Source organism: Pituophis catenifer, unplaced genomic scaffold, assembly GCF_029215685.1.
Source record: "Pituophis catenifer annectens isolate HBS135680 unplaced genomic scaffold, rPitCat1.0.hap2 SCAF_2, whole genome shotgun sequence".
Taxonomy (NCBI): domain Eukaryota; kingdom Metazoa; phylum Chordata; class Lepidosauria; order Squamata; family Colubridae; genus Pituophis; species Pituophis catenifer.
This window is the reverse complement of record NW_027256882.1, coordinates 159,234,144-159,259,387: the sequence shown is the minus strand read 5'-3', so window position 1 is coordinate 159,259,387 and position 25,244 is coordinate 159,234,144. Positions and strand designations below refer to the sequence as shown.

General features: G+C 40.5%; 1 protein-coding gene across 1 annotated transcript in view; it reads left to right on the top strand.

Annotated features, from left to right (window-relative positions):
- The first annotated feature begins 8,719 nt into the window (after window positions 1-8,719).
- The window catches only part of FAIM2 (Fas apoptotic inhibitory molecule 2), a 38,208-nt gene continuing 21,683 nt past the window's right edge, over window positions 8,720-25,244 (top strand). Inside the window, exons 1-2 of the mRNA XM_070934910.1 lie at window positions 8,720-8,734; window positions 13,128-13,314. Of these exons, the coding sequence (XP_070791011.1) occupies window positions 8,720-8,734; window positions 13,128-13,314 (202 nt within the window). The remainder of the gene's footprint in view (window positions 8,735-13,127; window positions 13,315-25,244) is intronic.

Here is a 25,244-nt window from a genome sequence, read left to right as displayed (position 1 = left end):
TGTTATAAGTAGTTAGCGATGTTGGCTTGGACATGTGTTGGGTTGGATTCTGTCCTTAATGGGTGGCTAGCTTATACTTTCTTGCCCAAGGTCTCAACTTTTAATTTTGGATTACTGGGGCTTGTGGTTATGCACTGGATATTTTCCTTTTACTCAGAGGTATTTCCTCTGGGAGGGGAGGCAGCCACTGGCTAAGCTTCTGTTTGTGTGTGTGTGCCTTGGAGTCAGTTTTTGACTCTTTGTGACTGGACAAGTTTTCTGCAATTTTCTTGTCAAGATTTTAGAAGTAATTTCCCCTTATCTCCTTCCTGTAGAATTCGTGCATCCATCCACTCATCACACTAACACACACATTCTTCCTCCTATCTAATTATGCGAGGATTTTAAAAAAGTGTCACTCTTCTCACCTTCCCCATTCTCATGCTAATGCTATGTTTGCTCTGGGCTGTGAAATGAAATGCTTCCTCCATTTAAGAATCAGTCCAGACAAGCAGCTATTTAGTGGGCTGTGGCAGAAGGAGCCTGATCCTGCTGTTGGATGGTATCAGGGATTGTAATTAGGCTTCAAAAACAACAGGGGTACATTTGGTAGAAGTTGTAGTGCAAATTGCTCATAAGTGGATTATCTGTCTCTGAAGCAACAGCAATAGCACTTATATACTGCTTCATAGTGTTCTACAGCCATCTCTAAGCAGTTTACAAAGTCAACATATTGCCTCCAACAATCTGGGTCTTCATTTGACCGACCTCGGAAGGATGGAAGGCTTGAAAGGCCTGGAGGCTCAGCAGACTGATAGCATTGTGATTAATACCAGCTGTCTGCAATTACTGTAAGTTCGAATCTCACCAGGCTCAAGGTTGACTCAGCCTTCCATCCTTTCTAAGGTAGGTAAATTGAGGACCCAGATTGTGGGGGCAATAAGCTGACTTTGTATAAATATACAAAAGTATGAAGGCTATTGCTTAACGCATTGTAAGCCGCCCTGAGTCTCCGGAGAAGGGCGGCATATAAATCAAATTTTTTTAAAAAAAGGCTGAGTCAACCTTGAGCCGGTCAGGATCGAACTCCAGGATGTGAGCAGTGAGTTAGCCTGCAATACTGCATTCTAACCACTGTACTACTGTACCACTAAGGCTCCAGTAGCTTAATTTGCAACACAAGTTTTGGAATAAAAATGGAGTAGGAGGTGAGGTTTCCCCCCCCCTCCTCCCGGCCAATTGCTTGAAAAGAACTTCAGAGGAACAAGGATACACAAATGGACTTTTGTATTTGTAATCCCCAAAACCAGTTTGGTATAACTGCTGGTCTAGAAGCTGGGAGATTACACGTTCTAGTCCTTCCTTAGGCACAAAAGCCAGTTGGGTGATTTGGGCCAGTCACTCTCAGCCCTGTATTAAATCACTGTTTTAAAAGAAACACTAGAGGAACACAGACCAGCTTTTCAATCTAGCCTGATAAAGAAGTGCCCCTGTCCTATTTAATTTTACATAAGGGTCTTACAACACAGGAAAGCTTTTTTGGAAGGAAGAGATAAGACCAAAAGAAAAAGAAATAGTCATCACTGAGGGTCAAAGGCAATAGCAACATGCACGTTTTTGATGAGAAAGTTGGAGTTTGAAAAGACAGCGTAACCTTCTGTTTGATCTCCTTTCTTCTTTACTTTGACAGTTTTTCATAAGGATGGCAAGGTTGATATAACCTCCAGAGGGAACACCCATTCCAGAAAGGGGAAACCATCGCCAAAGAACCCCACTTTCAAATCCCCATCTCCTGAAGGACTGTCAATCTTCTGCAGTGGAATGGGAATATTGAATGGTGTTCTGACTGGAGGAAGCATGCCAGCAAATTCCCTGGGATTAAGTTACGTAGAGCTTTAAATATCAACAGAATAGAATAGAATAACAGAGTTGGAAGGGACCTTAGAGGTCTTCTACCCCAACCCCCTGCTTAGGCAGGAAACCCTACACCACTTCAGACAAATGGTTATCTAATCTCTTCCTAAAAACTTCCAGTGTTGGAGCATTTGAATGCTCTATTCACAGAACACTTTGAATGACACCCAGAAATCTAAAGGAATCCAATGCTTTAGGTGTCACATAGCAGTAATGGCTATTACCTAGCAATAGGAGTGGGTGAGGGTAGAACTGTATTTTGTACCAATTGCAGTTTATGAGTATTTTTCAAAGGAAGCCTGGATACAGGTGAGCTGCTGGGGGTTCGTAGGAGTTCGGGAGAACCTCTAGCTAAGATTCTGTGCAGTTTAGAGAACCCCCAAATCTCCTGGCTAGACCCGCCCACCCTGCCCCTCCCCTCTCAGGAGTCCCCATGCGGCCCATTTTGTATGCAGGTAAGTGCAGGGCACGCACGGAGGTTTGGGGAGGGTGAAAAACGGGCCTACCGGAAGTTTGGGAAGGCCGGAAACCGTCCCATTTCTAGCCTCCAGAGGGTCTCTGGAGGTTGGGGAGGCTGTTTTTGCCCTCCCAGAGGCTCAAGGAAATCATGGGGAGGGCAAAATCGCCCCTCCCTCCCGCCGTGGAGGCTGACTAGGCCACGCCCACCATGGCCACGCCCACCCAGCAACTGGGCAGAGAACTCCTTGCTAAAATTTTTGAAGCCCAGCCCTTCCTGGATAGACCCCATTGCAAGAGAATAGCCTTGTGTGGATGAAGATACCACTTTATGTAATCTAGTTGATTACAGATATCAGCTTGATATCAGCCAGGATTACACAATTAATTTAATTGCAATATTGGTGACAATCTTGCAGTGCCTCCAATTAGAGGCAGATCTGAATAACATCCTGATGTTAAAATTTCAAAAAATGGCAAATATCCATTGTTTGTTTGTTTGATCCCCCAAGACTTACACACTGGTTAATCATCACACAACCCCCCCCCCCAAAAAAAAAGATAATGTGGCCATCTGGCACTTTCTTCTGCATTCCATTTTAAGACTAAAATTCCATTGTCTTTGGTCTCAGTGGTTTGTATCTCTGCCTCATTAATTTGTTTGCTTTGTTATCTGATGAATGTGAAAAATTTGAATGCTTGCAAAGTGATTTATGTCACCCTTTAGATTCTCTTCTCATGTCAGTTTGTACTCATGTTGTTCTGTAGGAAGTTAGCATCCACTCCTTTCCTAGAAAAATGAAATTTCTAGAAAATATTAAAACGGCAGAATATTATACCTCCCTGGATGAGAAATTGAGAAACATGTTTTTTTAGGCACGAAGCAGACTCACTCTTAATAGCCCCCACACTCTCAATAGCCCTCAGCAGATGTCAGCACTTAAGAGATAAAGAGATAGTTAGGTCTATTCATAAGCAAATGCCCTCGCTCACGATCCAACAAAGATAGGATTAACCCTCTACCCATTTAGCAACAGAACTCACCACATGGCACCTGGGGAGATTGCATCACCCAGCAAGGCTCAACCAAGCCTGGGACTCAAAAGACAACCTACAAAGTTACCCCTGCATGGTCCCATGGGAATCTGACACCCAATCAGAATACAAGCTCAAATTCAAAGCCCAACAGGGGGTATAAATCTATCTCTCTTTCTCACCCGTGTGCTCTTTTTTTGCCCAGGTCCTCAAAACCATGTGGTCCTGTCCACCATTAAACCATCTATTCAAGCAGTCTCCATGTTTCCAGTGTCTTTCTCCCCACTTGGAACTGAACCCAAATGGACATTTCTTCCAACAATTCTATTATATTGTTTGTGCTGCTGTTGTTTGAATGACATTAAAATTCAATGCGCCCGATCACAGTTCCGAACTGGCAGCGAAGGTAAGTGGAACCCATTACTATAACAAAACGCTTTGTTACATAAACCTGGAGAAGGAGAAATTGTCTAACAGTGTGTTGCCTGAGATAGAACAGCAAAGCTTGCCAACGTTTATGAGAACTGAAACACATCACATCTGGTGGGTATCCTGTTGGAAGAGACTAGTATACAACAGTTCATTTAGTGACCATGCAAAGTTACAACGGCACTGAAAAAAGTGACTTATGACCAGTTCTCATACTTACGACTGTTGTAGCATCCCCATGGTCACATGAATAAAATTTGGATGCTTGGCAACTGGCTCATATTTATGACGATTGCAGTGTCACGGGGTCATTTGATTCCCTTTTGCGACCTTCTAACAAGCAAAGTCATTGGGGAAAACAGATTCACTTAACAACCATGTTACTAATTTAACAACCGCAGTGATTCACTTAACAGCTGTGGCAAGAAAATTCGTAAAACGGGGCAAAACCCATTTAACCAATTTCTTGCTTAACAACATACATTTGGGGCTCAATTGTGGTCGTAGGTTGAGGACTACCTGTATAGAATTCAAATAATCCCAGTGATTTGGTTAACAAACACTCAAGAATAAGGCCAGACCTTGAAAGGGGAGAGGCATGCTGATCTTTTTCTTTTTTTTTTTTTTTTATTGCAAAAGTTTTACAATTACATTTTCACCCCTTTTTTTCACCCCCCCACCTCCCTCCCCAAACTTCCCGTCCTCCCTAACCCTCCCTAATCCTCCCCCCCCAGACTTCCCTATTATGTACTCATAACTAATAACACTGATATATAAACCTGAACCCATCCCTCCCCCTATATAATTTTTCCTCTTTTTCTCTTTACATTAAGATATTTCTAATACATTATTTTCAAATAAAAGCTATTTGATACTTTCTAGTTTGGTATTTGTTCTGAACATATTCTATCCACCTTTTCCATTCCCATTCATAAGTCTCTTGTGAACAATCCTTTAAGTATGCTGAAATCTTCGCCATCTCTGCAAAACTAGCCATCTTCAAAGTCCATTCCTCAATAGTAGGCAAAGCTTTATTCTTCCAATATTTACCTATCAACAATCTTGCTGCAGTTATCATATACAATATTAGTTTTATTTCACCCCGTGTAAAACCCTTAACTATACCCAATAAAAACAATTGTGGAGAGAATTGAATTTTTTTCTTCAAAACATTCTGCATAACCCACCATATTTTTATCCAAAAAGCCTTAACTTTCCTACAGGTCCACCAAACATGATAATACGTAGCATCCAAACATTCGCATCTCCAACATTTTGGCTGAACATTAGGGTACATACATGACAACTTTTTAGGATCTAAATGCCATCTATAAAACATTTTATAAAAGTTTTCCCTCAGGTTCTGCGACTGTGTAAATTTAACATTCTGAACCCAAATTTTTTCCCATGTTTCCAACATCACTGGTTCTTCAAAATTTTGTGCCCACTTAATCATACAATCTTTAACTAATTCAGTTTCTGAATCCCTTTCTAGCAAAACATTATAAAGCCTTTTAATATGCATTGGACCTTTCTCTCTTATATGTCTAACCAATTCTTCCTCATGCAACATAATACCAGTTTTTTGGTCCTCTTTCCATCTCAATTGTAATTGATTATATTGTAACCAAGTTAAATTAATTCCTTCATCCAACAGTGTCTGTAATGTCTTCAGCTGCCATCTGCCCGCATCTGTAAAAAGAACCTCTTTATATAACCCCCCCCCCCGAGTGACATTATATTTGTATTCCACATAGTATGACCAAGATCCAGCCATAACGGTATTTTGTAATCCCATTTGAGTCGGTGCTTCTTCCAAACTCTCATCAAAGATTCTCTAAGTATATGATCTTTTTCTTGTTGGATGGTGGATCACTGGATGGTGATGGCTCACAGTGAAAGATCAAGCATAACAAAACCTACACAGTGATGGCCAAGCTATTTTGCAGTACTGCCTTTCTCCTGTCGCCAGATCTAGCAGACAGGACATGCTCTGGATCCCTTCTAACACATAGTGTCATCTTTTTGCACCTTGGAGTTGCACCTTCTCAGTCGCAGTACAGTATCTGTTCTATGGAATAGCATCATCCTGGAGATTCAGAGGCATCAAAGACTTGGCTATATCCATAGAGGTTTGGGTCAGCAGGCTAGATGAGCTCTGCTGTTGTTGAGGAAGTATGGTGTGGTGTTTTTTTTTGCTTTGGATTTTTTATTTTTTTTAGTGAGTGGGGTTATTGCTTATCCATGGAGACCAGGGGGTTATTTGTCGTGGTTTTGTGTTTCTAACCCTTGCACACCACCCGAATCACCCGAGATGGCCGGCCATTAAAATTGTATAAATAACAAATGGCAAAAACAGTGGGAAAGAAACCATAAGTTGACAATGGCAACAGTTTATAAGGAAAATCTATATAAAATGTTTTATAGGTGGCGCTTACCACTGGAGAGACTAGCAAAGATGTTTAAAAGTCTGTCCATCAGATGTTGAAAATGTAACCAGACACCGGGTACCTATTATCATATGTGGTGGATTTGTGCAAAGGCAAAGAAATATTGGACAAAAATACATACATGGTTAGAAAAAATGTTAAAGCAGCACCTAGATTATAAACCAGTGTTGGAAGAAATATCCATCTGGTTCAGTTCCAAGTGGGGAAAAAAGACACTGGAAACATGGAGGCTGTTTGGAAAGATGGTTTATTGGTGAACAGGACCACCATGGGTTTGAGGTCCTGGGCAGCTGACCACATGGAGTGGAGAGTGAGGGTTATTTATACCCTCTTGGGCCTTGCCCTTGAGCTTCCTGTTCCTGTGGCAAGAACATGTATTCTATTGGTTGCTATAGGGTCACAGCTAACTTTGTAGGCTGTCTGAGTCCCAGGCTTGGTTGAAGCTTGCTGGGTAATGCAATGAAGGGCAATTCCTATTGTGGTTGAATGGCTTTGTCCTGCCATTGTTCAGAGCCAGACATTGCTGCAGGCAATGCCAAATCTGCATTTCTAAAGCAGCCACAGTTCAGTATCGGGGGGGGGGGGGGAGGGAGGGAGCTGAGGTTCTGAGTTTCTGCCTCCAAGACCATGCTTCTCAATTTCTCATCTAGGGAAATATACTATTCTGCCTTTTTAATATTTCCTAAAATATTTCATTCTCCTAGGAGGGGTGGGTGCTAACTTTCTACATCAGAAATATTTTTGTTGGGCATAGTACCAGAAAAATATTGCAAAGAGAATATATATCTAATATTACATGCATTGACTGCAGTAAGAATTGTATTTGCACACCACTGGAAAAATGAGGAAAAACCTACAGCAGAAGGTGTAATTAAAAAAAAATAGATTGTGCAGAAATGGACAGATTAACATTAAAGATGAAAGAAAAAGATGATAGAGGATTTTCAAACATGGGATTTGTTTTACAAATGGTTGGATAATAGAGGTAGAAATGAGCGGGAAAAGTATTATCATAGAAGCAAAATGATCCAGACAATATGCTGTTCACTAAGCATGTATGGTATGCATGTAATGTGAAAATGCATAAATAAACTGTTAAAAAAATTGTATAAATAAAATAAGCTGTTGGAAGAAATATCCTTCTGGGTTCAGTTCCAAGTAGGGAAAAGGACACTGGAAACATGGTGGCTGCTTGGAAAGATGGTTTTAATGGTGGACAGGATCACATGCCTTGATGATGTTGGGTGAAGAAAAAAAAGGGAAGAGATGCTGAGAGTGCCTGAGTTTTATACCCTCTCTGGGTTTTTGAATTTGAGCTTGTATTCTGATTGGTTGTCAGACTCCCATGGGACCATGCAGGGGCAACTTTGTAGGCTGTCCTGAGTCTCAAGCTTGGTTGAGACTTGCTGGGTGATGATGTATGAAAGGGCTTTGGGCAATTCCTATTGTGGCTCTGCTTGAAGGAGGTAGATCTTTGTTATATAGAATAGACTAGCCCAGGCCTTAATGGCCCATTGATAAAGGTGGGGAGGAGGCTGAGTTTCTGCCTTCCTTTTAGGGGAAATATTCTGCCCTTTTAATATTTCCTAAAATATTTCATTTTTTTTGGAGAGGGGTGGATGCTAACTTCCTATAAAGCAATGTGCTTTATTGACAACAAGTCACAGCGAGGGTTGCCTGAAAGGAGTCGCTGATGCATCTAGGCCACAAAGCGGTTGACCTATGATTTTACAAATAAAAGGAGTTGAATATGGCTGTAACATTTCAAAAAGGACTCCAAAGGAATCAGTTGGTCTGTGAGAGAGAAAGAGAAAGGGGGAGATATTTACTGAACTAAGCAGAGCAACAGGGATTTCTCCCTGTCTCTGATGAGCAAAGCTTTTCAGGTGCCAGAGAAATCTAATAGTCCCTGGGGCTGTGCTGCCAATTGCTCCCTAGGCTGCTGTTAGTAACACAGGAAAGCGGGTGCCTCTAAGCGCATCTCATTTCATCTCTCTCCCTGCATCACCGCCTCCTCCCCTCCTGTTCCCACTGCAAAATGCTGGACCTCGACCTTCTCCTGCATCCTGGCATCCACCGGGTTCTATCTTCGCACTGCGATTCTGCAAAATCAGGCCCAGAAAAAGCCTTTAAAAAAAAAATAATAATAATAGCCACTTTCTTTCCTCTCTATTTCTTCCTTGACTGAGCCTGCTCTCCTCAGCATCACCCCCACCCCTGTTCAAAAGCTGGGCAATGGTATCGCCCCAGCTCCATCAGCGGAGAGATATGCTCTAGATGTTGCTGGAACGTAGGAGCATTATTGCAGGCTGCGGCAGAGGCAGAAGCGGTGCCCACCCGAGAGAGGTAATCCTAGCCCAGCTGGCTGCTAAAAGAGGAGACTGAATCTGCTCGCCTCCATCCTTCCTCTCTGAAGGGGAATTATCCGAGTGAGGAGCGTCACTTAAGAGGAAAAGATGACGCAGGGGAAGGTAGGTTCAAGCTGGAGCAGGACTCTGCACCTTAATTCATGTGGCTGAATGACCTCTATATTCGATTTATCAATTTCCCATCACCCTCTTTATCTCAAGGGCTTGTAAGCTATCTGCTTTCTCTGGATGCTCAGTGTATACAGATGGAAGAGAGATTTTTATTATTCAATTAATATAGGGCTGATCGCCCTGCCTCCCTATGCTTCTACCAAGATTAAGTTTCTTAACAGCCCTAGAAAAATTACCTTAATCTAGATGACTCACAAACTTTATAAAGCATTTTTACTTCCCCAAGCAGGGAAAGGAGGGGAGGGAGGGCCTTCTGAATCCATAAGAGATACAATTTCTCCATGCTTGCTTTGGTTCTCCCCCAGTACTAAGAAATCTGTTGCCGTGGCAACTTAGCAAGAGCATCTAATTGAATGTCTGTTGAGTTTCACCCCTTGATAGGTTTCAGGTTGCCATCCTGGATGGCAAATTATAGTATGAATGGTGTATTTTATAATGCTCTAAATCCTGTTGGTTGCACGTTATATATGATCCGTTACCTGAATTCTCAACTTTGTCACTTGGAATGTCACAAGGACCAGGCATCAGATCCTAAATTTAGAACCTGTAATTCAGGAAGAGACATACATCTTCATTCAGAGAGCTGCAAATCATGGATTCAGCAGCAAACATCTATTTTTGGACTGATATGCTGAATTCTGTGTTTTCTCTTTCTTTCTTTCTTTCTTTCTTTCTTTCTTTCTTTCTTTCTTTCTTTCTTTCTTTCTTTCTTTCTTTCTTTCTTTCTTTCTTTCTTTCTTGTTTTCAATCCTCGGGCTAGCTATATACCGCTTTGCAGATGTTCCACTTAATATATCATTTTCTTCTTTTAAAAATAAATAATTCAAATTATGAAATCAACAATTCAGTAAAATTACTTAGCAGAAGAGGAATTATGTAACTTTGGCTTGGGCACCAGAATGTAGCTGGAGGATGTTGAAATTTTGAATTCAAATTACATTCCTCTGGCTACCCAGTGACATTTAGGACAAAATATGAAATGATAGAATCTGTTCACCAAAGAACAGCAGGTCATTTTGGCTGGAGAGGGTTTTTTTTTTTTTGGCAACAATCCCTATTCACTATTCTCCCCAATTCCCAATTCCCATCTTCGAAGTCTCTTTTTAGCCATCTGATAACCCTCCAGATGTTATGGAACTATAATCCCGGAAGGGTCTGCTGATTATTGTAATCCTGGTGAGCACCAGGGTATGTGTGCATATGTGTGTGTGTCCAAGAGCTTGTTCCTTTGGATTAGGTCATCCCTGTCTCAGCAGCACCACAGTGACGCAGTTCTGGGTTATCCTCTTGTTGTGTTTCTGATTCTGAATATTTACCGATTGCCTCAGCTTGTGCAGCTAAAATGTGTTCAATTATCATAATCTGTATAGAATTTGTTATTTCACAGCTGCAAGTGGCTACAGGAAGGCTTTATTCAATCGAAAGAGCTTTCGTTTTATTTCGTCTGTCTTTATGTGGCTGCTAGGTGATGGACAGTAGTGACTTAACCCAAACTGAATGACAAGCTTACAACTTTAGGCAGACTAACTAGGACTGAAGTCTTATTGAGGTTAACAGGATTTTTAATTTGAATCAGTTATTTAAAGTGGAGATGTCAAGGAGTACTGTCTATATTTTGAGAAATATTTTGAGAAATATATGGGAATGTGGCTTTTCTATCCAAGGATCTTTTTTGAAGAATTGGGTAATTTGTGTGCTTCCCACTAGGTTTTGTTCAGCTGTAACTCCCAACATCCTTAGCTAAACTGGGAATTGTTTAATTACATGCAGAGAGCTATTGTTTTCCCTTCTGGGGCCAAACTCTAAGACACATTCTGACATTCTCTTGGTTTCTGTTGGCTTTCTAAAAGGAGGAATAGAGGAAAATACTCTTATGACTATGGCAACAGAAAATTGGATTTTATCCAATCTGTTCAGCTTTTTTAAGTCTCTCATAGAATACTAAGAGCAATCTAGGAAATTTAAATATGAGCACTTTCACAAATTAAATGAAAAATGTCAACAGCAGTATTATTCTGACGTTAATAGTAGATTAGATGCTTAGGAAGCTTATTTAGTCACAAAATAGCTGCCTTTGGAGATATATACACTTGCAAAGCTGCCATTTTCTAGAATATCAGATACCCGCTGTAACCCCCTATCCCAGGGGTCAGCAACCTGTGGCTCCAGAGCCGCATGCGGTTCTTTGGGCCCTCTGCTGTGGCTCCCTGTCAGGTGATCCCACCACTGGCTGGCCCCGCACCTCGCCCTCCCCTTCCAGTCACTCCTCGCCTGGCGTGAGAAGGTAAAGGCGATGGCGGGGGTTGGAGAAGCAGCCAGGGTAGAGACAGAGAGATACAGAGAGAGGGGGAAAGAGGGAGGGAGGGAGGGGAGAGAGAGATGTGTCAAAAGGATTTTGTAGTTCCCAGTGTTTTTTAACAACTGGTTCTCTGCCCTAATGACCGGCTGGGTAGGTGTGGCTAGGAGGGGTCATGTGACTGGTGGAAGTGAGTGACATCGAGTTGGCCACGCCCACCCAGGTTTTGTGGCTTCCGGTTTTTTCTTTTCTCTGGGAAAAGGGGCCAAATGGCTCTTTGAGTATTTAAGATTGCAGACCGCTTCCCTATCCCAATTACCTTTGCATAATCTTCCACACTACTACTTTTGTTATTTTCTTGGCCAGAAGACATTTTTTTCCAAAGAAAGCCCTGGACTGGTGTTTCCCATCATTTTGTTTCCTAAAATAGTGTCTATGATTGAGAGGTAGGTTTGGGGTCGGTGGGTTGGAGGGGGCCAGAAATTAAGACGATCTTGGAGGCTGACAATTTTCTTTGAAGCATGGCAGATTCATCGTCCCTGAAAGATAAGCCAATTGTGAAAATTAAAATATAAAATTTTTGAGAGTCAGTTTACGTATTTATGACTGGTGTGTTTCAAATGGTATTTTGGTTAAAAAATCCAGAGATATCTTATCTAGAAATGGGCTTATCCATGAATATATGTGGTATATTTCAATATAATTTTAGATTAAAAGGGGTACCCATGGATACTTTGATACTTGGGGCATTATTTGGAGACTCACATCTACCAGATTCTGCCTTCCATTAATAAAAGCTTCAGGAGCTCCTTAAAGAAAGACAATAATTATATCTAACGGATAAAATAAATAAATTGCAAGTTTCATGATTCATGTGCCTTCATTCAGCTGTTATTGGCTAACAGAAAGGCTTTTGAAATAATTGACAAGCAACCTTATGAAAAGTTTTGTTTCCATGAAGTACAGGGTAGCAGTGAGAACGAAGCTAAATATCTATGTTTGGTTTCAGTCAGTAGCTGTTCATGGTGATACGTCATCAACAGTAGGTGAAATAATGCATATTTTTTGGTGTATAAAACACACTCCTCCCCCCAAAAAAGTGGGTGGAAATGTCTGTGCATTTTATAGAGCAAATGTTGCTGAAGCCCCACTCACCTGCGGGCCCGCACCCTCCCAAAATACCGCCGATCAATTATTCAAGGCTGCGAGGATTGCTGCCACCTATCGCTGCCTCCATGTGCCCCATTTTTGGCCTCCGTGCGTCCCATTTTTGGCCTCTATGTCCCGTTTTCATCCTCCACGCATCCTGTTTTCAGCCTCTGAATGCCCTGTTTTTGGCCTTCACACACCCTTTTTTTGGCCTCTGCACATCCCATTTTTGGCCCGTTGCAGGTGGTGCCTGGAACCGGCCAAAAACAGGACATGTGGAGGCTGAAAACAGGATGTGCAGAGTCCAAAAATGGGGTGTGCGGTGGCGGCGGCAATGGGCAGTGATGACAGCGATGGGAGGCAGCAATCCCTGCAGCCTGGAACAGCGGATCGGCAGTATTCTGGGAGGCCGATCCAACTGCCAATCAGCTGCTTGTGCTAAACCAGGCTGTGCTGAAGCTGACCAGGCTGTTTACTGTTTGCTGCAAGGAGGAAAATTACTGGGAGGCAGAGGCAGATTTTTTTTTTCCCCTCCCAAAAAGCTAAGTGCATCTTATAGTCCGGAGCATTTTATAGTCTGAAAAATATGGTATTTATTTGAAAGGAAGTCAAGTTTTCTTTATAAATAAATTATTATTAAAATGGGACAGTCATTCTAGATTATCTGAGCAATGGAAACAGGGTTATTATTTCAATTTAATCTTTAATCTAAATTCTGGGCTCAATTGTGGTTGTAAGTCGAGGACTACCTGTACCTCAAACCCTGGACCTCATCTACTTCTGATTCTCTTCTCCATCTCTCCCCATGTAAAATTTACAAGAAAAATGGTCATTCTTTTTTTTTTTAAATTAATCTTTTTTTTTCTTTCCCTTTTGCAGCTCTCTGTGAACAACAAGCCTGCAAATTCTGAAGGGCAGCAGGGAAATGCTGAACGAAAGCAACCTAGTGCCCCAGCAGTACCACCAACCTATGAAGAGGCAACCTCAGCAGAAGGGATGAAAGCAGGGGCCTTTTCTCCCCCGCTGAATGTCCCTCTCCATCCCACTTGGGCATACGTGGATCCCCGTGAGTTGTCTGATTAAAAAAAAAAATAAACTCACTTGGTTTTGAAATTTGGCAACTTCTTGTCCCATGTCAGTCTGTTGAATTTGTAGTAGATCTGAAATTCAGGTCAGAAAGTTTTTCTTCCAGTGAAAATGGAGCATGCGGTTCCCCCTGAGCTCTGTTTTTACTGGCAGAGGGCTGCAGGAAGCCGTTGCGGCTGAAAACGAAGCCTGGGGGGCCTGCACACAGCTCCACTTTCACTGGCAGTGGGTGGCAAGAGGCCATTGCAGCTGAAAATGGAACCTGGGGGGGGAGGTCCACGCATGGCCACCCAAACCCGAACTCCACTTTCACTGGCAGAGGACTGTAGGAGGCCATTGTGACCAAAAACAGGGCTGGGGGCCCCATGTGTGCCCCCCCCCCGAGCTCTGCTTTTGCTGGCAGAGGGTGGCAGGAAGCCATTGCAGCTGAAAACGGAGCCTGTGAGCCCATTTTCGCCGGCAGAGCTCTCGGGCTCTGACATGAGTGACATCGAGATGACCACGGGCACCCTGGCTATGCCCACACCAATCGCCAAGGTCAAACACAACCCTGATGTGGTCCTCAATGAAATTGAGCTTGACACCTCTGTCCTAAATAATACCCAGTATGGTTAATTTACTTTTGGCTGAACACGATTATTGTCCCCAATTCGGGTCTGAGCCTGGTGCTAAAGCCAATGATGGATGCCAGACACAAGGTGCAGGTTTTCTGTTTGCTTTTTATTGGAGTACTCCAAGGAAAAGGGCTCCTGGCCAAAATGCCAAGAACCAAGAAAAAAGGGTTAAGTAAGCTTTATTATTATTATTATTATTATTATTATTATTATTATTATTATTATTATTATTATTATTTAATCTTTAGTGAGATTCACAGCCTTTGAGGCTGGTTAATAGCTCAGCAGCTTGAGTCCTAACCAAGGACCTAGGAACTGTTAAGGTACCGTCGGAGGATGTAAGCTGTTCCAAGTAAGGTGGTTTTTTGTAGAGTCAAAATGTTCAAGTCCGGCAAATTTAGAATTTCTAAATAGCGGGGTAGCCATTATTATTATTATTATTATTATTATTATTATTATTATTATTATTATTATTATTATTATTTATTGGTTAATCTTTAGTGAGATTCACAGCCTTTGAGGCTGGTTAATAGCTCAGCAGCTCGAGTCCTAACCAAGGACCTAGGAACTGTTAAGGTATCGTCGGAGGATGTAAGCTGTTCCGAGTAAGATGTTTTTTTGTAGAGTCAAAATGTTCAAGTCCGGCAAATTTAGAATTTCTATTATTATTATTATTATTTGTTCAACTTGTATGCCGCCTTTCTTCGAAGACTCAAGGCGGCTTACAGTGCATTTAAAAAACATATATAAAAACATTAAAAATTAAAACATTAAAAACAATTAAAACCCATTCACACCATTCATGGCCGGATCTCGCCAGATCGCAACAGCGAGATCAACGGCCCCAGGCCTGCCGGAAAAGCCAGGTCTTCACTACTTTTCGGAAGGCCATTAGGGTGGGGATGGTCCAATCTCAGGAGGTTACTGGTTCCAGAGAGCTGGGGCAGCCACAGATAAGGCCCTCCCCCGCGGGCCCGCCAGCCGGCATTGTTTAGCCTATAGGACCGGGAGGAGACCAACTCTGTAGGATCTTACCGGTCTCTGGGAGCTATGCGGTAGAAGGCGGTCTCAAATTATACATTTTCACTAAAAGAGGAAGCAGGACAAGTCAAGAAATATCTAATAAACATTTTAGTAATAATTCTACAATTTGTTCTATTGGTCTCTAGCTGTCCCTATTCCTAAGCCTTGGCTAATGAATGCCCCAGGAGTTATCTAATACACATTTTATTGGCTGCAGGCCTTCACCATTCCTAATTTTTAGATGAGGCCTGCAACTTGTTTAACTCTTGTTACTTTTATCAGCTTTCTAACTACCCAGAATTGTTACAAGATTTACACATGCATATTTCCTGTAGATAAGCATTCTTTGTTCTTGCTAGACACACTCCCCATTTATAGGCTTCCTGATTTACTTTCAAGTGTGTGTTATGACCTGGCTTTATTTTAGCATACAGCCCATCACAATATATGGCCTGGCATTATGTGTGAATCCAGCCTTTGTGGTTGTTTAATTTAAAAAAAAAGCAGCTTAGCTATGAATATTGCCATGCCAGTGGCTATTATTTAGCTTATAGTTTTGAGGTTTTTTTGAAGATGGAAGGTGGTTCATCAGGAATCGAAGACCAGGAGATGAATGGGGGCAGTGAGAACATACCAAAAAGATGTCGGTGGATGGTGAGGTAGACACTGAGAAAAAGAGGTGTGGGCTGGAAGATATCAGAAAGATTGGGGAAGGATACATCCAAAGCATTCAAAATGCTTTGCCTTTTTTAGATAACACCTTTGAGTCATAACTGACTAGAGATGAGAAATTGAGTCCCAGAAAATCATGACAACAGTGAATGGGAGATATCATCAGTCCCCTGAAGATTCCAGTCCTGTGTCATCACAATGCAGTGACTTGGAGGACATGACAACTTTGCGCCAAAACTTTTCTCCCATTGCTCTTCATTGTTTTTATTTTTTATTTTAACCGCTAGAGCCTTTCAATGCCTTTGGAGAGGTTTTTTCTGCGTAAAACCAACACAAAGCTGGAATCCCTACAGAAACACAGTAAATGCAACTGATCAATTAATTTTTAGCTTAGCTATTACTGTACAAATGGGCATTTGGAAAGTGGATTTAAGGTAATGCCAAAATGGAACTGTTCCCCAAAGACCAAGATTATTGACCATTACCACAATGGCAAGTTGTGAGGGTTGATTCTCTTAAGTCTTTATGGCAGCGATTTAATTTAATCAATAACTCTTTTATAGGATCTTGATCTTGAAATCTTATAGTAGCACAAGATTTTATTATAATTTACTGGCAAACACTAGAGTTATCATTACATTTTAAGCAATAACACGGATAAATCAGAATTATTCCTCCCCATACCCTGTTGCTTCCCTGACTAATAATGCTTATGTGAAATGTACCATATCAAGTAGATGGCGGGAATATTCAATTTGGAGATTTGATAAAAATGGGTAGCCCTAAATATGTGTCTGAAATTCCTACCCTGATATATGTCCTTCGTATTATTATTAATATCGGTAATGTTTAGAGGATAAGTATAAGTGCCCATAGCACTTGGTTATTAGCAATTTGGTCATTAACATAGCATATATAGCAGTAAATGAAATAATCTGAGAGAACTTTTGCATCTGTTTAAAGACCCTCTACCAGGAAATGTGATTCCCGATGTCTTCCTTATGGTAACTAATCCTGATACCAGACGAGAAAGAGAATGACATCTTATGGGCTAAAGATCATTTTAATGATGAGTATTGTTGGAGTATTGGTCCCTAATATTTTGGGTACCAGGGACTGGTTTTGTGGAAGACAATTTTTCCACAGACTGGGGGACAGGAGGAGGCGCTCACAACATAGATCCCAGTTTACAGTAGGGTTTACTCTCCTATGAGAACCTAATGCCTGATGATCTGAGGTGGAGCTGAGGCATTGATGCTAACACTGGGGAGCGACTGCAAATATAAATGAAGTGTATCATTGTTCGATTTTGTAGCGATTCCTTTTGAGTGGTGTTTTGATTATTACTGCTGTGCTTAAACTGGTTACTTTATTCATTTTATTTTGCCTTACTGGGGTTGTTGATAACCACTTTGAACTAGTGGGATAAAGTGTTGTAAAACTGTATCTGTCTAAACTCTACAGGAGTCATCATGCCGTACAGTATTATAGAATGTTTGTAAACTTTGATTATTAATTGAATCTGTCATCATTTTAAATTGGGTGTCTATGCATCCTACAGGATGGCCCTCAATTTAAAGGTTTCCTCTGTTTGGGCTCTTCAACTGAGACCAGTTTCACACTAAGTAGAGAGAAAAAGAAGGATCTTGTCCTTGTCCATCAATATCTAGCACCTTAATAGAGCTGATGTTTTGGACGTGTAATTTGGCTTAGATTAGTATTATTATTTCAAGATCAGTCTCTCTCTCTATATATAGATAGATAGATATAGATATAGATATATAGATATATAGATATATAGATATATAGATATATAGATATATAGATATATAGATATATATATTTGGATAGACATATGTTAAACAAAGAAATGCCTAGCTTTCTTCTTAATTGGATATGATATGTGTAGTAGCACTCCGATTGTTTATCAAAGAATTCAACTGTTATTTTAATTCAGAAGCTTGGATAATATTTTTCTTAGTTGTTAGCTTAAGCAAGATACCAACTGTTCAAAAAAAAAAAAATCAGGATGGTGCAGCGGAAACATCTGTCTCTGGAGGGACAGAGTTTTCATCATAAACTATGTCAAGGTGGTTAATCTCAGACAATTAGATAAGGCCAAGGGAATCCATCTGCACAAGGATTAATTATATTCACGAGCTCAGCTTGCTTAATATTCAAGCCTGTGGGTCAAAGGAAAGCCTTTGATCCACAGCTGAAAAATAAAATCCAATCTATACAAAAAATATAGTTTTCACCATTTCATTTTATCCTATTGCTAGCAAAATGCTGCCTATTTGGTTTGAAAGATGGTTGCCCCCCCCCCCCCCCCCCCGTTTTCTGGAGGTAGGGACTTACAACCACAATTGGGACTAGAATTTCTGTCATTAGTCGATGTGGTCATAAAATGAATCATCATCATGTGATCAGACTTGACTTTATTACTATTTCTTACCAAGCAAATCACATATGAACCATGTGGTCATTAAGCAAATTCAGCTTCCCCAATTGAATAGACTTGTTGGAACTGACTGAGAACAAATCCCATTCATGTAACTGTAAGACGCTGCAAGTGTAGAAAATAAGAGCTGGTTGCAAGGCACCTAAGTTGTGATCATATGACTATAGGTATGTGTATATATGTGTGTGTGTGTGAGAGAGAGAGAGAGAGAGAGAGAGACAGAGAGACAGACAGAGAGATGTTGTAACTTTGAGGATAGGTTGTAAGTAACTTTTTCCGAGGCCGTTGTAACTTTGAATGGTTGTTAAAGAAATGGTCATAAGTCAAGGACTACCTGTCTTACAATTTATTTCTGTGTCTTATGCAAATCATATCATATGCCTGCTTGCTTATCTGACTTCCATAGGGCTCCTCTTGATGGAGAAAGGATTTCCAATTGTAATCACTGAAACGTCACTTCTGAGATATATTTGAAAGGAGAGACTTAAAACAATAAAGATCCCTGATCAGAGATGGATTTCAGCAGGTTCTGACCAGTTCTGGAGAACCGGTAGTAAAAATTCTGACTGGCCCCGCTCCATTTATTCTCTGCCTCCCAAGTCCCAGCTGATCGGGAGGAAATGGGGATTTTGCAGTAACCTTCCCCTGGATTGGGGAGGGAATGGAGATTTTATAGTATCCTTCCCCTGCCACGCCCACCAAGCCACGCCCACCAAGCCATGCCACGCCCACCAAGCCACACCCACAGAACCGGTAGTAAAAATTTTTGAAACCCACCACTGTCCCTGATGATCAGATAGCAAACAGCTCAATAAAATTATCAACCAAGCATGAAGTGGCAATCAAACAGACTAAACCTTTGCTTGAAGGTATTAGGAAAAGGAGTGAAAATAAAAGAGTATTGTAATACTACAGTGTTATTTGCAGTGCATTATTACAGTGCATTTTCTACAGTGGTAACTGTGTTGGCCTGTGGCAGCAAAAAACAGCAGAGAGTTATATTTCACCTTACGAAATAATAGTTTCTTTATGACAGAGGCTATGATCCATGATAGATTATATTACGATAAATGTTTGTCTTAAAAATATTGGAAATTCTTGGTGGTGGTAGTGATGATGGTGATGTTAATCTCCAATGCACTGCTTTTGGCTTCCTGTAAATCATCCTGGATTGGCAATAAAACCATCCCTACAATTATATTGAGACGTGATTCCTGAATGTGGATCCCTAATATTGAGCCCCAGTATGGGAAGTTAATCAGTGGTTTTGCCAACCCCCTGCTGTGTTTTCTCTGCCTAATTTCCCAGAATCCCTCTTCCTTCTTGATGCAGAATTGTGGAATCTTTTGGTAGAACCTTTTCAGATTAACAAATTGCATTAAAAGACATAGGTTTTAATGAGCTACAGCTCACTTCGCGCAATGTAGTGAGATGGAATCTCTGCCAAATGCCAATGATTAAGGATAGTGATAAAAGAAAGTTATTGCTTCAAAATTTATTTGTGCCATGATGGCACAGTGCTTAGAGTGCATTATTGCAGGCTATGTCTGCTGACTGCTGGCTGACTGCAATTTGGCAGTTCAAATCTCACCAGGCTCAAGGTTGCTTCAGCCTTCCATCCTTCCGAGGTGGGTAAAATGAGGGCCCAGATTGTTGTTGAGGGCAATAGGCTAACACTGTAAACCGCTTAGAGAGGGCTGTAAAGCACTGTAAAGAGGTATATAAGTCTAAGTGCTAGTGTTATTGTAGCCACCCCCTCTCCCCACAAGGCATGGGTTCTTTTCATGACATTTAATACATAGAAACCCAATCCTCTCATCCACCCCAATAGCATTACAGATAGTCCTCGGTTTAAAACTGGTCACTTAGCAGCTATTTGAAGTTATGTCAGACCACCCCAGAGCTACTTACAAGCTAATTTTGAAGTTCTAATGCCTGCCCACCTCCTTGTGGTCATGTGATCACATTTTGGGCAATTGGCAGCTGACCTGCATTTACAGTCTTTTGCAGCATCCTGCAATCATATGATTGTAATTTATAATGTCTTTTGCCTGAAACCAGCGTTTCTAGCAAAAAAACACCCATTGGGTACATTGCCCATTGCAATGAACAAGGACACAGATTCAATTTTGTAGCTAATCAAGATTGTTGGACGAGCAGGCACAAAAACAGCCAGGGAAGTGATTGAAGCCTGGGAAACAGGCCCCTTGTCAGTCAACAGGAATGCTGAATTATCACCAGTCTATCAAATATTTAGGAGCTGAGAGCTTGGCACAATGGTGAAATCCACTTACCTTCGCTACCAGTTTGGAAATGAGAGCGCGCGTGCGCCTCTTCTGCATACATAGAGCCTTCTGTGCATGCGCAGAGGGTCAAAAATGGGTCGTAATGACGTCCCAGCGGGTGGGCGGAGCCTCCCACTGCTGGTGCTACCAATTTGTGCGAGCTGGATAGACTCAGCTGGATTTCACCGCTGGCTTAGCAGCACAAGGAAACAACAGCCAATCGCTAGCCATCAACACACCAATCAGACAACAGAAAAACACCACGTAAACATGAATCACCGAACAGCCCAAAGCACGTATTCCAGTAGAGAAATTCCCTGAAGATGGGCTTCAGCATGAGTCTGAAAGCTCAGAAGAATAAATCTGTGGTCCCAGTGACCGACCCAAATTCGATTTCGTACAATGGGTTTGCTTCATGACCGCCATGTTTGTTTAATGATTGCAGAGTTTGCTTAATGACTGCCGCAAAAAAAGGGGATAAAATCAGGCATGACTTAACAACCATAATTCCAGCCTCAATCACAGCAGTAAGTCAAGGACTAGCTGTTTAGTGTTTCAATAGATAGAATGTTAATGGAATAGTTGAAACAGAAACGTGATTTCTGTGATACCAATCACATGACCTTGGCATGCAGTTCTTGCAGTTTCACACGTCACTGGAGCCTAAACAAATCATGAAGTTGTTGCTTTCTTGAGATCTTCACATGATCCCAAGAGGACAACGTCTGCCCAGACTCCCCTTGTCTTGTGGCCTTTTGATCCCTCTTTGCAGCTTGTGGGTCAGATCTTTCAGCAGAACTGGAACATGCAGTTTTCAAAGTCATTCCAGGTTCATCTTTGACATTTTTCTTTTTCATTAGATCTTTGACCTCTGATACTGTCACCTGTGACATCTTTTAAAATTGCCCATCTAGGAGATGGGAACTTTCCATGTACTTCAGCCTCAAAAGTAAATTCAAGTTTATTCTTTCTTTCCCTATTCCTTCGTATGTCCAGGGTTCAAATGCACAGAACTCACATAGTCCAGAAGTAAAGTATAGAACAGGGAATCCCTTTTTTAAAAATCTAAAATAGACTTAATAGAATGGCAATTAAAAAAAAAACCCTACATATCCTACTTAGACTTTAATTTTTAAAATGTGTGTTTATCTTTTTAGAATTGTAAAATACTCTTATTTGTATAGAGAGATGGCCAGTGGTGCTTCTTTTTCCTTACATGACTTTATTATTTTCTTTTTCTTTTTTTTAATAAAAGGTTTTTATTTTCTGATCAAACAAGTATACAATATAAACAATCATTCAAAGTATCATCAAGAAAAAGAAAAAAAAAATCAATCCTTGGTAAACTCAATCTTCAACCCCTCCTCACCACCCCCCACCCCCGACTTCCCAGAACAAAAATAGGGCATAGATTTCACCAAACATTCGCTAAAATAAACTAGCTAACTGCAAGATTTAATAACTCCCAAGACCCCTTAACTCCCCTTTTACAATTTCATCAACCTCCCTTTTTATAGACTCAAAGTAGCATGTAATCCAATAACTCTAAGAGTTTTAAAACCATTAACAAATATTAAACATTCAAACCTAAAAACATTTTTCCCCCTCCTACTTTTCTCAAAGTTCAGATATTTTGAAATCTCATAACAAAAAATAAACCTTAGATATTCACTAATTAAATTTCTACATTTTTTAAATTTCTAAATTTCCCCCCTTCATTATTCCTCCCTCCAACTTTTAAAATTTTTGGAAGATAATCATCAACATAATTAACCATTAGTACATAAACTAGAAAACCAAAAAGGATTAATCAACCATTAATGCATCATATTTAAAAATCAATATTTAACTTTATACTTTTTCCCCCTCAGTAGTTATAACACCTAAAACATAATCATTTTTAACCATAAGTAGAACAACTGCAAAGCCAAAAGAAAAGGTTAATCTTCCATTCCTGCTTTCCTGTTTTGAAATCTCATAACAAAAAATAAACCTTAGGTATTCACTAATTAAATTTCTACATTTTTTAAATTTCTAAATTTCCCCCCTTCATTATTCCTCCCTCCAGCTTTTAAAATTTTGAAAGATAATCATCAACATAATTAACCATTAATACATAAACTAGAAAACCAAAAAGGATTAATCAACCATTAATACATCATATTTAAAAATCAATATTTAACTTTATACTTTTTCCCCCTCAGTAGTTATAACACCTAAAACATAATCATTTTTAACCATGAGTAGAACAACTACAAAGCGAAAAGAAAAGGTTAATCTTCCATTCTTGCTTTCTTTTTATATTTTTTCCAGTCTTTCTGCATCCCTCCTACTTCTATTTTGAGGAGGTTTTTCATTTTAATTTGAGGTTGATGTAACTGCAAAGATTGTCCCCTTTTTGAGAAAATTTCCTCTGATTTAGAGCCCCCAAATCGCCTCTTCATGCTTATATAAATCAGTTCATTCCTTCGTCTGTAAAACCAAAGTTTGCCAAGAGTTTGTGAAAAAAAGTTCAGTTGTTTCTTTTCTATTAAATGTATAAATGCCACTGGCAAATCTCCTTCATCTTCTGAAACTTCGAAAGTCTGATCATTTACTACTTTTTTCCAAACCAAGTCATAATTTTGAAAGATTGAAAGACTTTATTATTTTCAAGGCATGTTGGTTCTGTCCTGTTTCTGCCTCAGCTGGAAATTAGCTGTTCATAAAAGATTCAAACAATCATATATGTACATGTGCATGCATATTTCGAGGTGAAAAATATATCTCTCTGCAGTTTCCCCTCACATTTTCTGTGCCATTTCACTAGTCCACTCATGATATAGAGTTTTCTCTTAAGTAGGCATTTCATATAAATTTGTGGGAGTTGCCACAACTGGAGATGTTCAAAAACCCAAGTCTAGTTTCATTTGCACTCCTACCTGAATATAAGAATGGCAGATTCACCCATCTCATACTAAAATTGGTATATTTTTCTCCCCTTCCCTGTCCACATTTATTAGTTGTTAGTACAGTATTGTGTGATATCCAATTTATAGGAACGAAACATCGTTTTAAAATAAAGTATATCAAGATAGGTTCAGTTTGTTTATTTGCAGCTTTTATAAGGTTCCCCAGTCAAAAGACTCACGGTAGGTGAGATTAAAAAAATTAAAATTAATCACATGGATACCACTATTGATCAATTAGGGCTAAAGGCTCAATGGATCGCGGTGATTTTCTGATTATTTTTGAATACTGTGGGAATGTTGTACTATATTTTTGATAATAAGTTAGAAGCAGGCAGAGGGAATCACCATTTCTTGTCACAACTACTTTGATCAGCTGGGTTGGAGGCTTTGTTTGTTGTTCTTCCTCATGGAGTCCAACAGTCCTATGAGGTATGGAAGGGAAGCACCATCACAGTTTGCTAATTCAATGAATGGCTGGGAGGACTTTCATCATTTTCTGAGCCCAACTGCCCTGGGAGAAGAAACAGGTGTGAGTATTCTAGAGCAGTGTTTCTCAACCTAGACAACTTGAAGATGTGTGGACTTCTAGGATTCCACAGCTGGCATGGCCGACGATCTTCAAGTCGCCAAGGTTGAGAAACACTGCTTTAGAGTAATGGTCTACCTCTGAAGGCCATTTCCGTCATAGCTGGCCATTACTGGCATAGGAAAACAATGCCTGACTTGGTGCAGGGAATGAAGTGCGATGTAACTCACAAAAGTGTATGACTTTGAATAAAACGTGTTAATGAGAAAAAGTATGGCCAGACTCCTCTTGCTTTTTGGTACCGTGAATTAGCATGACTTTCCTCCAACATTATTTGAGCTCCATAGGGGGGAGGAAATATCTCCCTATAGAAGACTGACTGCCATTACCTGCAAGTGATTTCAGAAGAAAGGAGAATGGGGTGTGGATAGAAGGAGGGAAGTTTTCATCAAAATTGTGTTATATCTGAAGTACAAGTAAGGCATTTGATAAAGTAGACTATAACCTACTACTAAATAAAATAGAAAAATGTGGGCTAGATAGCATCACCACCAGATGGATTCATAACTAGCTGACCAACCGCACTCAATGTGTAGTCCTCAATGGAACTGCATCTATATGGAGGGAAGTATGCAATGGGGTACTCCAAGGCTCTGTTTTAGGCCCAGTACTCTTCAACATCTTCCTCAATGATTTGGATGATGGAATAGATGGGGAACTCATCAAATTTGCAGACAACACCAAGCTAGCAAGAATAGCCAACACTCCTGAAGATGGGCTTAAGATACAGACTTGACAGACTTGAACATTGGGCGCTATCTAACAAAATAAAATTCAATGGTGAAAAAAGTAGGGTTCTAAATTTAGGCAAAAAAACAACAACACCAAAATGCACAGGTACAGTATATATGATACCTCGCTCAGTAGTAGTGAGAGGGATCTTGGAGTCCTAGTGGACAACCATTTAAATATGAGCCAGCAGTGTGCAGCAGCTGCCAAAAAACCCAACACAGTTCTAGGCTGCATAAACAGAGGGATAGAATCAAGATCACGTGAAATGTTAATACCACATTTCTTATGAAAAGAAGGACTAGGGGTGACATGATAGTAGTGTTCCAATATCTCAGGGGCTTCCACAAAAAAAAAGGGAGTCAAGCCCTTGTCCTGAGGGCAGGACAAGAAGCAATGGGTGGAAACTAATCAAGGAGAGAAGCAATGTAGAACTAAGGAGAAATTTCCTGACAGAACAATTAATCATTGGAACAACTTGTCTTCAGAAGTTGTGAATGCTCCAACACTGGAAGTTTTTAAGAAGATATTGGATAACCATTTGTCTGAAGTTGTGTAGGGTTTCCTGCCTAGGCAGGGGATTGGACTA